Source organism: Bos taurus, chromosome 27, assembly GCF_002263795.3.
Source record: "Bos taurus isolate L1 Dominette 01449 registration number 42190680 breed Hereford chromosome 27, ARS-UCD2.0, whole genome shotgun sequence".
Classification (NCBI taxonomy): domain Eukaryota; kingdom Metazoa; phylum Chordata; class Mammalia; order Artiodactyla; family Bovidae; genus Bos; species Bos taurus.
In genome coordinates this window covers 16427106-16439274 of record NC_037354.1, presented here as the reverse complement: position 1 = coordinate 16439274, position 12169 = coordinate 16427106, and the positions used below count along the sequence as shown (strand labels likewise).

The 12169-nt window shown below is 48.7% G+C and overlaps 1 protein-coding gene across 7 annotated transcripts in view; it reads left to right on the top strand.

The window, feature by feature from the left end:
* FAT1 (FAT atypical cadherin 1) overlaps positions 1 to 12169 on the top strand; it is a 125930-nt gene that overhangs the window by 106839 nt on the left and 6922 nt on the right. For 5 of the 7 annotated variants that reach the window (XM_010820249.4, XM_059882182.1, NM_001192992.2 and 2 more), the window contains 10 exon segments: positions 1987 to 2130; positions 2643 to 2840; positions 3684 to 4485; positions 4623 to 4754; positions 5675 to 5832; positions 6966 to 7428; positions 8111 to 8264; positions 8413 to 8523; positions 10176 to 10807; positions 11482 to 11619. In XM_010820249.4, the coding sequence (XP_010818551.2) occupies positions 1987 to 2130; positions 2643 to 2840; positions 3684 to 4485; positions 4623 to 4754; positions 5675 to 5832; positions 6966 to 7428; positions 8111 to 8264; positions 8413 to 8523; positions 10176 to 10807; positions 11482 to 11619 (2932 nt within the window). 7 annotated transcript variants of the gene reach the window in all.

Below are 12169 nucleotides of genomic sequence, written 5' to 3'. Positions count from 1 at the left end.
GTGTCTTGAGACACTTCGCAGAGCTAGAATCTGGGTTTTACATAACAGCAGAGATTTGGGAGACGCTAGTGTTGAGAGGAGGGAATTCCCCATGAGGAACTGGCAGAAGGAAGAATGGAGAAAGGCAGTCACGGGGTGTATTTAGGAGATTTTATTCAGTTGTGTTGGAGGAGAGCGATCTTACAGACAAGTGAGGGAGAGGAGATACATCAGGTGTTTTAGGAACAGATTTCAGGCCACAGACAAAGCCAGGATGCTAGGTTCAGGCTCGCACTGCGGGCATTAGGTGGTTACCAACGTCTGTGCACCCAAGTGCAGCAGCACAGGGGGATGGTCTCTGAGGACCAGGCCTGCGGGAGGTCTGAGTGTCGTGAGGGGGTAGGAGGACCAGTGACAGTCATTACAAGGCGACAGGAGCCCGACTGGGGACAGCAAGCAGTGACACGTGAGTGACGAGACAAATGCGGACGCTTGGCAGAGGAAGAGTGAGGACCACAGAGCTGAGCCGTGGCCCGCCACGGAGAGCGGAGGTGGCTGATGCCTTGGTGCTGTTCAGGCTTGCTGTGACTGAGGAGTGCCATTAAAGGAGCCCACAGGGCATAGACTTGGCACTGGGGAGAGGTGCTCGAATGTGGTGATGGGTGTGCTGATCTGTCAAGGAAAGTGGCATATTCAGTCAGTAAAATTGTTCAGCCGGTTTGGGGCCACTTTAGTCCAACTTGAGACTTGAAAGCTGGAAATACAGAAAAGGCATGTGCTTCTGGAGATGATCATGGAAGTGATCTGAGGTTTGGAGGTAAATGTGAGCGAATGAGGAGAGAGGCAAGCCCTCCCTCCCTGTCTCCATCCCTCCACCGATCCACCCATCTACTTACTTACTCACCCTCTCTCACAGACAGGAGGGGAGCTGCCACAGAGGCGATGAAGGGAAGAAGTGAAAGAGCCTCCGTTCAGGGAATTAGAAGGGCATCGGGGGTAATGCAGACTGTGATTTCAGAAGAATAGTGGGCACATCCAAGTTGAAAGGCGTTTGGGGAGATAGTGCTGAGATACTTCATAAAATCTCCATTCTTTAATTCCTTTTCTGACCCGTTATTTTTGAGCAGGGACTTTCCAAGAGATTGGGAAGCATGACCATTAACGCTTAGGATTGCAGTGCTGCTGGGCAGAACAAAAGTTAGTGTTTTTGACTTGAAACCAACTTCCCAAAACCTTGAGTAAACTCATGTCCATTGTGAGGTGGCAGGTGAGTTCCCCAGGCAGAGTCGCCCTCTCCTGTGGGCATGTGGGCATGTCTCACAGGACTGGTACTTCATAGCACGTCCTCCGGGGTGCAGCCAGCCTCCTGGCCTCTTCACTGCTTCCTCTGAAAGACAGACCTTAAAAGGAGCTGTCCTAGAAAAGCAGCCACCCCACTTAAGTCACCTTTTCTAGTAGGAAGTCACAAAGAGAAGGGTCTTGGGAGATTCAGGCAGGTGACGGCAATCCAAGTGCAACGTTGATGGGGAAGATGAGCTGGAGAGTCCTGAGCATTGAGAATGAGTGAGCCCTCAAGGGCCGGAGACAGCTAGATGTGTGTCTGCTTCTAGCTGAGAGTCGCACTGGGGCAGAGGGAAGGTTGCACTCTTTGACACGTGTGCACGTTTTTCCTCATCATTTGTGTTCCTTTTCTGTCTTAATTTCTGTTAATAGATCGGCATGTTTTCAAAGTTAGAACACCTTAACAGAGCAAGTACATTTTTGAGAGGCACCTGAGATCCTCCTCCGTGTTAGTAACTTTTTCTGTCGGGCAGACACATTCCCTTCTGCAGGTGGCTTGTGGCCATGCCCCTGTGTGAGATTAGGGAATCGCCCGCCTGCAGGGCTCAGGGGACGGAGACCCTCAGATCTGCCCCTCTGGGGGTGTCAGAAGCACGCTTGAGACTGAACCCTGTTCTTTGGTCTTGTGGAGACGGACACACTTCTCTTTGTGTTTTCCCCAACAAGATTTCAGGCTACACGCTCACCGTGCAGGCCTCTGACAATGGCAGTCCCCCCAGAGTCACCACGACCACCGTGAACATCGACGTGTCTGATGTTAACGACAACGCCCCCGTCTTCTCCAGGGGGAACTACAGCCTGATCATCCAGGTGACTGTGGGTCCTGGGCTCCTGGAATGCGTCCTGTTGAAATGTGTGCTCTCACGGGGCTCGATTGTTCGTTCGAAATAGCTTTCCTTTTCCAAAGACGGCTTTTGAGAAAAATGGGAAGGGTGACATTACAGGGCTCTCGGTCAGTACTGAAAGATGAGCCATTTCCAAAATGCTTTCGTCTTTGTTTTTTTTGGCTTTGGTTTTTAAGTTAGGCTCAGTAGCTTGGTTCTTAACCTTACCTTCTGCCCTGCGTTTCCTCCTTGCCCCATGCAGACCCTCCCACTCCTCCGCCAAGCACCTCTCCCCTCCCCAGTCTCTCTACACACCCCCTCCCCTCCAGTCCCCCCTTCCCCGCCCATTCTCCCTACCCTTCTTCCCAGCACCACCAGCCCTTCTCCCCTCTCCTCCTTCCGAATGAAGCAGCGATGTCTGTCTGCTGTAAATGCCCTGTTGTAGAGAGCTTGCACGGTGTCTTGTTGACAGCTGTGTGGTTCTCTTCCCTTCTGCAGGAGAACAAGCCCGTGGGGTTCAGCGTGCTGCAGCTGGTGGTGACGGACAGGGACTCCTCCCACAACGGCCCCCCCTTCTTCTTCAGCATCGTGAGTGGGAACGAAGAGGGGGCGTTTGAAGTCAACCAGCAGGGAGCCCTCCTGACGGCGGCCGCCATAAATAGGAAAGTGAAGGATCATTACTTACTGCATGTTAAGGTATTTACGCCTTTCTTCATGGTTTTTTTTTTTTTTCTTTTTTTTCTTTTTTGAGGACTCATAGAAAAGAGCCACTGCGGTGATCTATCTTCTCATGTGTAAACAGCTTATGCCTCTTGAGAAGACAAAACTGCAAAACTGAATTAGAATTACAGTCTGGTTTTCTTTTTTTTGGTCAGATCTTCATTTTTATCCCATAGCACTTGGCAAGGGCATATTTATTTATTTGGTTGCTTTATCATAGACCTTCCCAGCTGGCGCTAATGGTAAAGAACCCGCCTGCCAATCCAGGAAACATAAGAGATGCGGATTTGATCGCCTGGGTTGGGAAGATCCCCTGGAGGAGGGCATGGCAGCCCATTCCAGAATTCTTGCCTGGAGAATCCCCATGGACAGAGGAGCCTGGCAGGCTACAGTCTATGGGGTCACAAAGAGTCAGACACACCTCAAGTGACTTAGCACACACTTTAGCGTAGATGTTGGTGGAGCTAAGTTTCAGCATGAATCAGTGAAAGGGCCAGAAAGAAGTATTTATCTTGTGGTTTCTTTCAACAACCCGTACATGCCAGAACTGTACACGATTAATTTTACCACTTGGTCACTGCTATTAACAATCTCTTTCCTATGAATTCAAGCATCATACCCCCAATTCCACTGTGACCAATTAACATAGCTACTCTGAAAAAGCTTTCTACCCTGTCCCTTGATAATGCTTCTCACACAAAGAATTAAGTATCTATCAGTTGGTCACGTTTTAGAACTTGAGCAGTGTAAATATATTTGTATTAAGAAGGTGTGAACGATGACACAGACGAAGGTGATTTTTCCCCCCTTTCCCCGCAGGTGGCAGACAATGGAAAGCCTCAGCTGTCGTCTCTGACGTATATTGACATCAGGGTCATTGAAGAGAGCGTCTATCCTCCAGCGATCCTGCCGCTGGAGATTTTCATCACTGCTTTCGGAGAGGAGTACTCGGGCGGCGTCATCGGGAAGATCCACGCCACTGATCAAGACGTGTACGACACGTTAACCTACAGCCTCGACCCGCAGATGGACAGCCTCTTCTCCGTGTCCAGCACGGGGGGCAAGCTGATCGCGCACAAGAAGCTGGACATAGGGCAGTACCTCCTCAACGTGAGCGTGACGGACGGCAAGTTCACCACCGCGGCCGACATCACGGTGCAGGTCAGACAGGTGACGCAGGAGATGCTCAACCAGACGGTCGCCGTCCGCTTCGCCAACCTCACCCCGGAAGAATTCGTCGGCGACTACTGGCGCAACTTCCAGCGAGCTCTGCGGAACATCCTGGGCGTGAGGAGGAACGACATTCAGATCGTCAGCTTGCAGCCCGCCGAGCCTCACCCGCACCTGGACGTCTTGCTGTTTGTAGAGAGGTCGGGTGTCACCCACGTTTCCACCAGACAGCTCCTGCAGAAGATCAACTCTTCCGTGTCAGATGTCGAGGAGATCATCGGTGTGAGGATCCTGGAGGTGTTCCGGAAGCTGTGTGCGGGCCTCGACTGCCCCTGGAAGTTCTGTGACGAGAAGGTGTCCGTGGACGAGAGTGTGATGTCAACGCACAGCACGGCCAGGCTGAGCTTTGTGACCCCACGCCACCGGCGGATGGCCGTGTGCCTCTGCAGAGGTAACGCACGCGGGGGTGGACATGGGCGTGCGGGCCGCTTCATGTCACAGCCTTCGATGGCGACACAGTAAAGATCTGTTTTCTTGAAATTCCTGTTCATTAGCTCTCCCTCTCCCCTCTTTTTTTTTTTAACAAAGAGGGAAAATGCCCACTTGTACATCATGGATGTGAAGACAATCCGTGCCCTGAAGGATCGGAATGTGTCACTGACCCCAGAGAGGAGACCTATACCTGCGTCTGTCCAGGTGGCAAGTCTGGTCAGTGCCCAGGTGAGAGGTTCAATTAAGAATAAAAGAGGGAAAAATTGTAAAAGTGTTAGTCCCTCAGTCGTGTCTGACCCTTTGCGACCCCATGGACTGTAGCCCCCCAGGCTCCTCTGTCCATGGGATTCTCCAGGCAAGAATACTGAAGTGGGTTGCCATTTCTTTCTCCAGGCGATATTTCCTAATCAGGGATCGAATTCAGGTCTCCTGAACTGCAGGCAGATTCTTTCCCATCTGAGCCACCAGGGATGAAATGACATCTAACTATTTAAATTGCCGTTTTTATGGCTACTTGTGAAAGTTGTCTTTTCATTTGTTCATGGCCTGGTAGCACTTCCTCTTCAGGGATTGGCCAATTCATGCTGTCTGCTCTATTGTATGGATTATTTGTCTGTTTCTCATTTTTAATGGATGGAACTCTGTATAATTTTGAGCATTAACATTATTTACGTGTTAACAGACCCCACTGTCTGTCTGTCACTGGTCTTTTGTTTAATTTTTATTTTCTCATTTCTGATTAATTTTACAAAATAGTTTTCATCTCTGGATTGATTCTGGTTTCATCGTTTTTGTAAAATATGAATTGTTTTACGTCTTGCTTGAGAACATTTGGCAAACCACCTTGAGGCTACGTATTTTTCTAAATTGTTTTCTAATGATTTTTTAATGGATATTTCATATGTGGATCTCTTATTTATCTTAGAATTCATTTCTCTGTGTTTTACAGTAGTCTGACTTATTCGCTGCAAATGGAGATCCAGTTTTGCTGTTGCTGTTTTTGAAACAAATAGACATTTCCCATTGAGTTGAATTTTATACTGTAAAATCCTAGATCCAAAACTTGAATTGGGGCATGGTGGTGGTGGGATAACATATAAATATGCTTAAACTTGTTCTGATTTATTTCTTCTCTTTGTGATTCCCAGGGAGTGCATCCGTAACTTTTACTGGAAACAGCTTTGTGAAATATCGTCTAATGGAGAATGAAAACAAGTTAGAGATGAAGCTGACCATGAGGCTTCGAACGTACTCTGCCCACGCGGTTGTCATGTATGCTCGAGGGACCGACTACAGCATCTTGGAGGTGAGTGTTTGTGCATATTTGGATCTGAGCTTGTGGGAGACTTTAAAAGTATAAATTCCATTGTATATTCAGATGGCCCATTTTTTAAAAGAATAAGATAAGCTACATGAAATGATTGAGTTCTTCCTTTAAATGATTCATTGATACCAACACATAAGTTCTGTGGGATGAAAGGCTCTTTTTGCTCTACAGTAACATAGACATTCGGAGAAGGCAATGGCAACCCACTCCAGTACTCTTGCCTGGAAAATGGTAGGCTGAAGTCCATGGGGTTGCTAAGAGTCAGACACGACTGAGCGACTTCACTTTCACTTTTCACTTTCATGCATTGGAGAAGGAAATGGCAACCCACTCCAGTGTTCTTGCCTGGAGAATCCCAGGAACGGGGGAGCCTGGTGGGCTGCTGTCTATGGGGTCGCACAGAGTCAGTCAGACACGACTGAAACGACTTAGCAGCAGCAGCAGCAACATAGACATTTATTTCTGTTTTTTACAAACATTTTCAGGTTCTTATGACCATTACATTCAAACTCTGATATTAATCTTACTAATATGGAGAGTTTATGGAAAGGTCCTACATACACTTGAAGAGATGATCAGCTTACCTTCTCTTTTTTTTTTTTAATCAAGAGTGATTCGTTTTTGGCTTTAAACAAAATCTGATGCTCTTCTGTTGTTCGGTTAGCAGTTGTCAGTCACTTACACAATGCCTTTAGGTTACGTAGTTGGAACTTTGATATCCCTGAGAGGCCTGTTTTTATTATTTGTACAGTAAACCAAGAAGCACGTGTTCTATAGTACTTAAATGTGAGGCCTTGGGTTTCCCTGGTAGCTCAGCTGGTAAAGAATCTGCCTGCATTGCGGGAGACCTGGGTTCGATCCCCGAGTCAGGAAGATCCCCTGGAGAAGGGAAAAGCTACCTTCTCCAATATTTCTTGCCTGGAGAATTCCATGGACAGAGAAGCCTGGCAGGCTACTCTGCCAAAGAGTCGGACACAACTAAGCGACTTTCCCTTTCATCCCTACTTGCTGCCTTCAGGTGGCAGACCCAGCCCCTCCTTTAGACGCGTGATCCGAGGCTGGGCTCGACGATTCCGCGAGAATAACACGCACAGTGATTGTCTCTGTCGCAGATCCACAACGGGAGGCTGCAGTACAAGTTCGACTGTGGCAGCGGCCCCGGCATTGTCTCGGTGCAGAGCATCCAGGTCAACGACGGGCTGTGGCACGCCGTGTCCCTGGAGGTGAACGGGAACTACGCCAGGCTGGTTCTGGATCAGGTCCACACCGCCTCGGGCACAGCCCCGGGGACACTGAAAACCCTCAACCTCGACAGCCATGTGTATTTTGGGGGCCACGTCCGCCAGCAGGGCTCGCGGCACGGACGGAGCCCCCAGGTGGGCAATGGTTTCCGGGGCTGCATGGACTCCATTTACCTGAACGGGCAGGAGCTGCCCTTAAACAACAGACCCAGGAGCTACGCACACATTGAGGAGTCGGTGGATGTGTCTCCCGGGTGCTTGCTGACAGCGACGGAGGACTGCTCGAGCAGCCCCTGCCAGAACGGGGGCGTCTGCCACCCCTCCCCGACGGGAGGTAAGCCTCACACCAGAGCCTCCCCTAAGTGATCCGTCCACGTGTGTGCACTGGGGCGAGGCCTCCCAGCGTTTCTGCTTTTCTTCTTCGTGTGCAGTTTGGTCACATACTGCAGCCGGTGTAAGTGAAGCTCGAGTGGAGCTGGGTTTAGGGTTCATCCTGGGAGCGGCTGGAGGGGTCAGTTTCTCTCCCACTGAGCAGTGGCCTCACTACATTGCGTTTCCAGACGTGTGTCATTCTGCACCCTAGCCTCAGGAAACCACGGCTGACCCTGAATGCCTTTCCAGCCATAAGGACTCCAACCAGGGGGTTGGAATTGGTTCCACATAGTTCTCCCTAAGCCTCCTTTTACCCGCCGGCCCAGTGAGGGGCCTGCCAGCCTTGCTCACTCGAGATGGGGGTGGGAGTGTGGTTTTCCAGAAGGCCTTGGGCCCCCTTGGGTAAGTTAGGATGACCTTGATCGAGTCACGAGTTCCCTCTTCAGTCCTTCGTATTTGTTGATACCAGCGGTGAAAGGTTTGGTAATGCAGACAGCTTTGTGCCCAGAGGGTATAGGGGATCGAATAGGATTTACAAGTCTTAGAGAGCCAAATTTTCACTTAAACGTAAAAACCAATACCCTGAGACTTCTCTTTCTGAGTTACTGAGTGATAGTACTTTGGGTTCCCGTTTGCTGGTTTAGGTTATTACTGCAAATGCAATACCTTGTACGTCGGGACCTACTGCGAGGTGAGCGTCAACCCGTGTTCCTCCAACCCCTGCCTGTACGGCGGCACCTGCATTGTGGACAACGGAGACTTCGTCTGCCAGTGCAGAGGACTGTACTCTGGTCAGAGGTGCGTAGGTTTGCCCAGACTCCACCACTCACTGCAGTAGTCGCACTTCCGGTGTCGTCGTGTGTGCGTGCAGTGTCCACATTCACTTGCTCCTGTAGGTACAGAAAAAACACTGGGTTTTTATGCTTACTTTTCCCTTGTCCTTCAGGTGCCAGCTCAGCCCCTACTGCAAAGATGAACCTTGTAAAAACGGCGGAACGTGTTTTGACAGTTTGGATGGTGCTGTCTGTCAGTGTGACTCAGGTTTTAGGGGAGAAAGGTAACTGACTTCTTTCAAGATCTGTGTTTGCAGCTCTCTGTAGGGTCACAGTGATTGGCAGATGCGACAAAACTTCAGTAATTTGGACTGTGTTGCTTTAGAATTTGAATTCAGAGCTCATGGTGACTCTTTGTATAATTTATCTTTTCATTCTTTAAAAAAAAATATTGAACAAGTGAACATGATATAATGCTTGGAGTACTATATGCTTTGAATATAAAATGCTTCTATATTTTAAAAATGTTATTTATAAACAAGGAACATATGGGTACTTGCAGGAAGTAACTGGAAACAGTAAGATTGTTTTTTTTAAAAACAGATGCTCATGGGGTTGTTACCTATCTATAAGATAGATGACTTTTTTTTCATTGTTTATGTAGCATCTAAAACATTTCTCAACTCTTTAGGTATCTTTTGTGAGCCTTGCATAGTCTGAGAGGTGATCAGTATTTTTGATGAAGAATATGAGGCACTAAAGATGCCTCTTGTCGACTTTGAATGAAATGGTTTTCAGTTCCAGGGACCATTTCACCTTAGACTTTCCCCCAGGTTCAGTTTAAAAACTTGGTGCTTGTTACATACAAGTGCCTAGTGCTATACATCTAGAAAAGCCTTCACCTGCCCCTTTTGTTAGAAGGCTTGAAGTGTGACCTGCCTGCAGAGATTCACATAACATTTTGTTCTCGTAGTAATTCTGAATTTCACCGTCAGTCACGTGGTTTTCATTCATTAATCTACTTGTATCTTAGTCAGTACTCAATATAGTTGACAAAAATGTCCCAGTAATCAAAATTGTAATGCCAGGTGAGTATAGGGGTGTTAGAGGAGGATGCATTTTGTTAGAGGAGGAAGGGTTTGAGCGGTGACGGGAGGACCCGCACAGGTGCCAGAGATGCCCACTGGGAAGGGGAGGGGAGGAGGGGGCTTGAGGGGACTTTCCTGTGGGCGATTCTGTAAGGGTGAGGAGCTAAGGAGGGTTTTCAACATGGAGAAACATCTAAAAATGAAAAACAGAGAGTTTTCTGGCCTTTCACATGCTGTATGGAGCAGTCATAGTCCCCTGTGGGAAAGTTATTGGAGAAATTTAATCCAGCCCTCTTGGAATACATTTATTAGCATGCACTTGTCTAAATCTCTGGATCAGAAATAGAGACAGACTGACGTTTAGCCAATGAGTTTGAGTCAGTCGTCTGTTGAATCCTTAGAAAAATGGCAGCTAAACATTGACGTGACATGTTTATCTCTCAGGTGTACAGGGTGTAAACTCAAACGAGTCATTCCTCCACGAAGGATTTTTGTGTAGTTATTGTTGATAGTGTGTTTTGGCTGTTCTACGTCTGGGTCAGTGTTGCTAAGTCACTTCAGTCGTGTCTGACTCTGCGACCCCATGGACTATAGCCCGCCAGGTTCCTCTGTCCATGGGATGCTCCAGGCAAGAATACTGGAGTGGGCTGCCATGCCCTCCTCCAGGGGATCTTCCCCAGCCAGGGATGGAACCCGTGTCTCCTGCGCTGGCAGGTGGGTTCTTTACCATTAGTGCCACCTGGGAAGCCCCGGTCAGTGTTGGCTGAGTCTTAACTAGGAAGGGATGAATAGCCTTTAGTCTCTATGATGCTCCCAAGGCCTCTCCTAACCCTGGGCTATCTCGGCAGGTGTCAGAGCGACGTGGACGAATGTGCTGGCAACCCCTGCCGGAACGGGGCCCTCTGTGAGAACACGCACGGCTCCTACCACTGCAACTGCAGCCACGAGTACAAGGGGAAACACTGCGAAGACGTGGCTCCCAACCAGTACGTGTCGACCCCCTGGAACATCGGCCTGGCCGAGGGGATCGGCATCGTCGTCTTCATCACAGGCATCTTTCTGCTGGTGCTGGTGTTCGTCTTCTGCCGCAAGATGATCAGTCGGAAGAAGAAACCCCAGCCCGAACCCGAGGACAAACACTTGGGACCCAGCGCGGCTTTCTTGCAAAGACCGTATTTCGATTCCAAGCTGAATAAGAACATTTACTCCGACATACCACCCCAGGTGCCTGTGCGGCCCATCTCCTACACCCCAAGCATTCCCAGTGACTCTCGAAACAACCTTGACCGCAACTCCTTTGAAGGGTCAGCTATACCCGAGCACCCAGAGTTCAGCACCTTCAACCCCGAGTCCATGCATGGACACCGGAAAGCTGTGGCCGTCTGCAGCGTGGCCCCAAACCTGCCTCCCCCGCCGCCTTCAAACTCTCCTTCTGACAGCGATTCCATCCAGAAACCTAGCTGGGACTTCGACTATGATAGTAAGAATGGTTTTCTTCTTTTCGATAAAATGTCTCTGACCTCGCGGCAGTGTAGCATCTTTGTTAGTGATGAACGTGCCCAGACTCCACAGAGCTCTGGTACGACTGGGAACCTTTTCCTGGCTTCGCATCTCTGACCGAGCACTGTGGCCACGATGTTGCTTTAATTTAGGAATTGAATCTAGTTGTGTTCCATTCATCTGGAAAGATCATTTTGTTTTTGTAATTGATCAGGATTCTCAACTCTAATTGGTGGGGGGATTTTTATGACGAAAAATTGGGAGGGCATTTGCATGATAGGATTTTTTTTTTTTTCTCAGATGTGGCTGGAAGAAGCGACAATATTTAAGTGGCCTGACGTCTATTGGATGCCTAGAAAAAGCTATATATTACCATTTTCAAATAAAATTTTAATTCCCCATGTTGTCTGATAGTCTCCCCCACAGGCCGGTTTATTGAGAATTTCTATTCTTATGAGTCTGCAAGCTGTATTTATAGGTTTTGTATTTAGTATCTTGTTCTGTTTTGGAGATGTTTCTTTTCTTTTCTTTTTCTTTCAATGTTCTTTCATTGAATAAATCCCAGGCAGTCCACGGGTCAGGATACAGCAGGGAAGAAAAGAGAGTCTCCTGCCTTCATGGCATGTAACTCTTTTGTCTGTCATCTCCTTTTAGCTAAAGTAGTGGATCTTGATCCTTGTCTCTCCAAAAAGCCGTTGGAGGAGAAGCCATCTCAGCCGTACAGCGCCCGGGAAAGCCTGTCCGAAGTGCACTCCCTGAGCTCCTTCCAGTCGGAGTCGTGCGATGACAATGGTGAGTAAACACGCATCCGCAGTGCTCACCGTCCGCAGCCCCACTCATGTGACACAGGACAGGGACATAGTCGCTGATTCCATCTCAGACGGTCTTCACACTCACGTCAGACCACAGTTACACAGCCTTGCATGAACATCCGCCGGGGACGATGTTGCAAACATCCTTCATGCTTAGGAATTGGAACGGTAGTGACTGGTCATACTAAGAAAGAAAACGTAACTGATTGAAAGATAAGCTCTGTCTGATGGGTTAGTTCTGCAGCGACCTTTCTTCCGTGACAGTGAATGCTATAGAAGTTATGTGGATTTTTAAAAAAAAACACCTCGTACCGGCTTCCTTGAGCACACCTGCGTTGCACACACGCTCGCACCCCCACAGCCCTAAGAGGAGATGCGATAGTCTGACATGGGCAACTTGAGCAGCACCTGTGATTGTTACAAGGTTCTATTTGTCTCTCCCCACCGACTCCTCTGCGGCCTCAGCTCCCATTTGGATCAGAGCGTACTGACTGAGAGCGCAGTTTAAGAGATTGCTAGTAAGTTGGATT